This window comes from Arachis duranensis, chromosome 7, assembly GCF_000817695.3.
Source record: "Arachis duranensis cultivar V14167 chromosome 7, aradu.V14167.gnm2.J7QH, whole genome shotgun sequence".
Classification (NCBI taxonomy): Eukaryota; Viridiplantae; Streptophyta; class Magnoliopsida; order Fabales; family Fabaceae; genus Arachis; species Arachis duranensis.
The window spans coordinates 50,627,295-50,629,252 of NC_029778.3; the positions used below are offsets into that span (position 1 = coordinate 50,627,295).

At 24.8% G+C, this 1,958-nt stretch overlaps 1 protein-coding gene across 1 annotated transcript in view; it reads left to right on the forward strand.

Annotated features, from left to right (window-relative positions):
* Positions 1-360: 360 nt before the first annotated feature.
* LOC107458920 (vicianin hydrolase) overlaps positions 361-1,958 on the forward strand; it is a gene marked incomplete at its 5' end in the record, with an annotated part of 11,804 nt that continues 10,206 nt past the window's right edge. The window contains 2 exon segments of the mRNA XM_016077135.2: positions 361-596; positions 1,012-1,081. Of these exon segments, the coding sequence (XP_015932621.1) occupies positions 390-596; positions 1,012-1,081 (277 nt within the window).

Here is a 1,958-nt window from a genome sequence, read left to right on the forward strand (position 1 = left end):
GTAAGAGATTTAACTTTGTTATGATTTTTTTATTTACTTTTTAAATATTTGTAGTTATTCAAATATTTTTATGAAAATTTGAATTGAATGCACAAATCTTTTACAAAATACAAAATCATATACTATTTTTAAAAATAAAATAATATTTATATAGTAAACTTAGTCACCAAATATTTATATATAGATGACTGATTTTGGTACACACTTAATATTATTGTTGTAAAAATTATTAGTCACTTACAAAAAATATAATTTTTTATTTTTGCCAAACTCGCTTATCTTTCAAAATTATTTTTTTTTCCAGCTATGTGAATTTTTGATGCTATAATATCTCCTGCATCAATCATGCAACCAGTTCAGTGTGTTTTGCCTTTAAATAGACAGCAATAATGGGCACAGTTTATTGTGCATTACCAAAACCAATAATGGAAGTTATAGTCCCTACCCTCCTCCTCTGCCTCCTAACCCTTGTGGCTGGTGGCACACCATCTTCGTCTCCAACCCCAAGTATTCATCCGACCCACTATACTTCAACATTCAATAGAAGTCTTTTTCCTCCTGATTTTCTATTTGGTGTTGGTACTTCTGCGTACCAGGTTCTCATCATCTAACCCACAGCAATAATAATGCATTATTTCAATTATTTTGCTTTTTTGTTTTTTCCTTTATAGTGATGACATTAAAAATTTGGACTTAAGATGTCGTACATTGTACATATTATATGTTAGAGATATAATTACTTACAGACTTTCTCCTATCATGACAATATACTGCGAGTCTACTCTTCTTTAGTTGGTTAGATATTGAATACTTTTATGTACTTCATTATTCTATCTTTTGGATGTTGAGACTCATTTATTTTCTTAACTAAATTATATATATAAATGAAAAGAACTAAGCGATTAACAAATTTAATTTATTGCAATAGTGTTCTTTGGGGGGAGAACAAAACACCCACAATAAGCTTGATTCTTGTGTCATTGGCATTGTTTGTTAATTATTATAACACAGGTGGAGGGAGCTGCCGATATTGATGGCAGAGGAGCGAGTATTTGGGACACTTTCACAAAGCAGCATCCAGGTTGCCATTATATCTATTATCACTTCCACTTCAACTGCATCCAACTTTTTTTTATTTTAAAAAAGAAAACTATAATTGGGAAATTCATGGAGTTAGACGGTATAATGGTTTGTGGCTAAAAGCAAGTACCTACAAAATACAGATATTTCGCTCGGTTGTTATGTCTACATGTGGAATACAATATTTATTAATATTTGTTTCATATACATTATTTTTTTATTTAATTGTATTTTAATAAAAAATAAATTTTATTTTAAAACATATTTAAATACATTTAAATACTATCACGTGTTAATATATCTAATATTATTTTTATTATATATTATTAAAATAAATTTAAAAATAATATATATTATTATTTATTAAAATTATTTTAAATATTTTTTATAATTAAAAATATTAAAAATAATCATCAAATTAATTTATATTTTATTATAAAATATTAAAATATTATTATAATTTATTTAAAAATATAAAGTATTTCTATATTTTATAAAAATTTAAAATTTTTGTATTTACATATTTCGTATATATTTTGTATTTATGTGTATTTATGCATGATAGATAAGCAGTGAAGACTCACTATGCTACCAGCATGGTTCACGTGCATTAAATTTTCAAATGCAAAAACATAATAATACAAATTTACAAATTTGTATTTAGCTAAAACGGGTAGAGGGCAATGGGACAGATTTTTGTTCTATTCAATTCTATTCTGTCTTACAATAATTTGTATTGAATCTATTTTACTTTTATTCGTAAGTAGTAAAAAATTAAATTTTAATTTATTTATGTGGGTATTCGTTTTATTTTTATCTGTTTCTATAATTATTAAAATTCAATAAATAAATTTAAAATTTAAAATTTATATAACCAT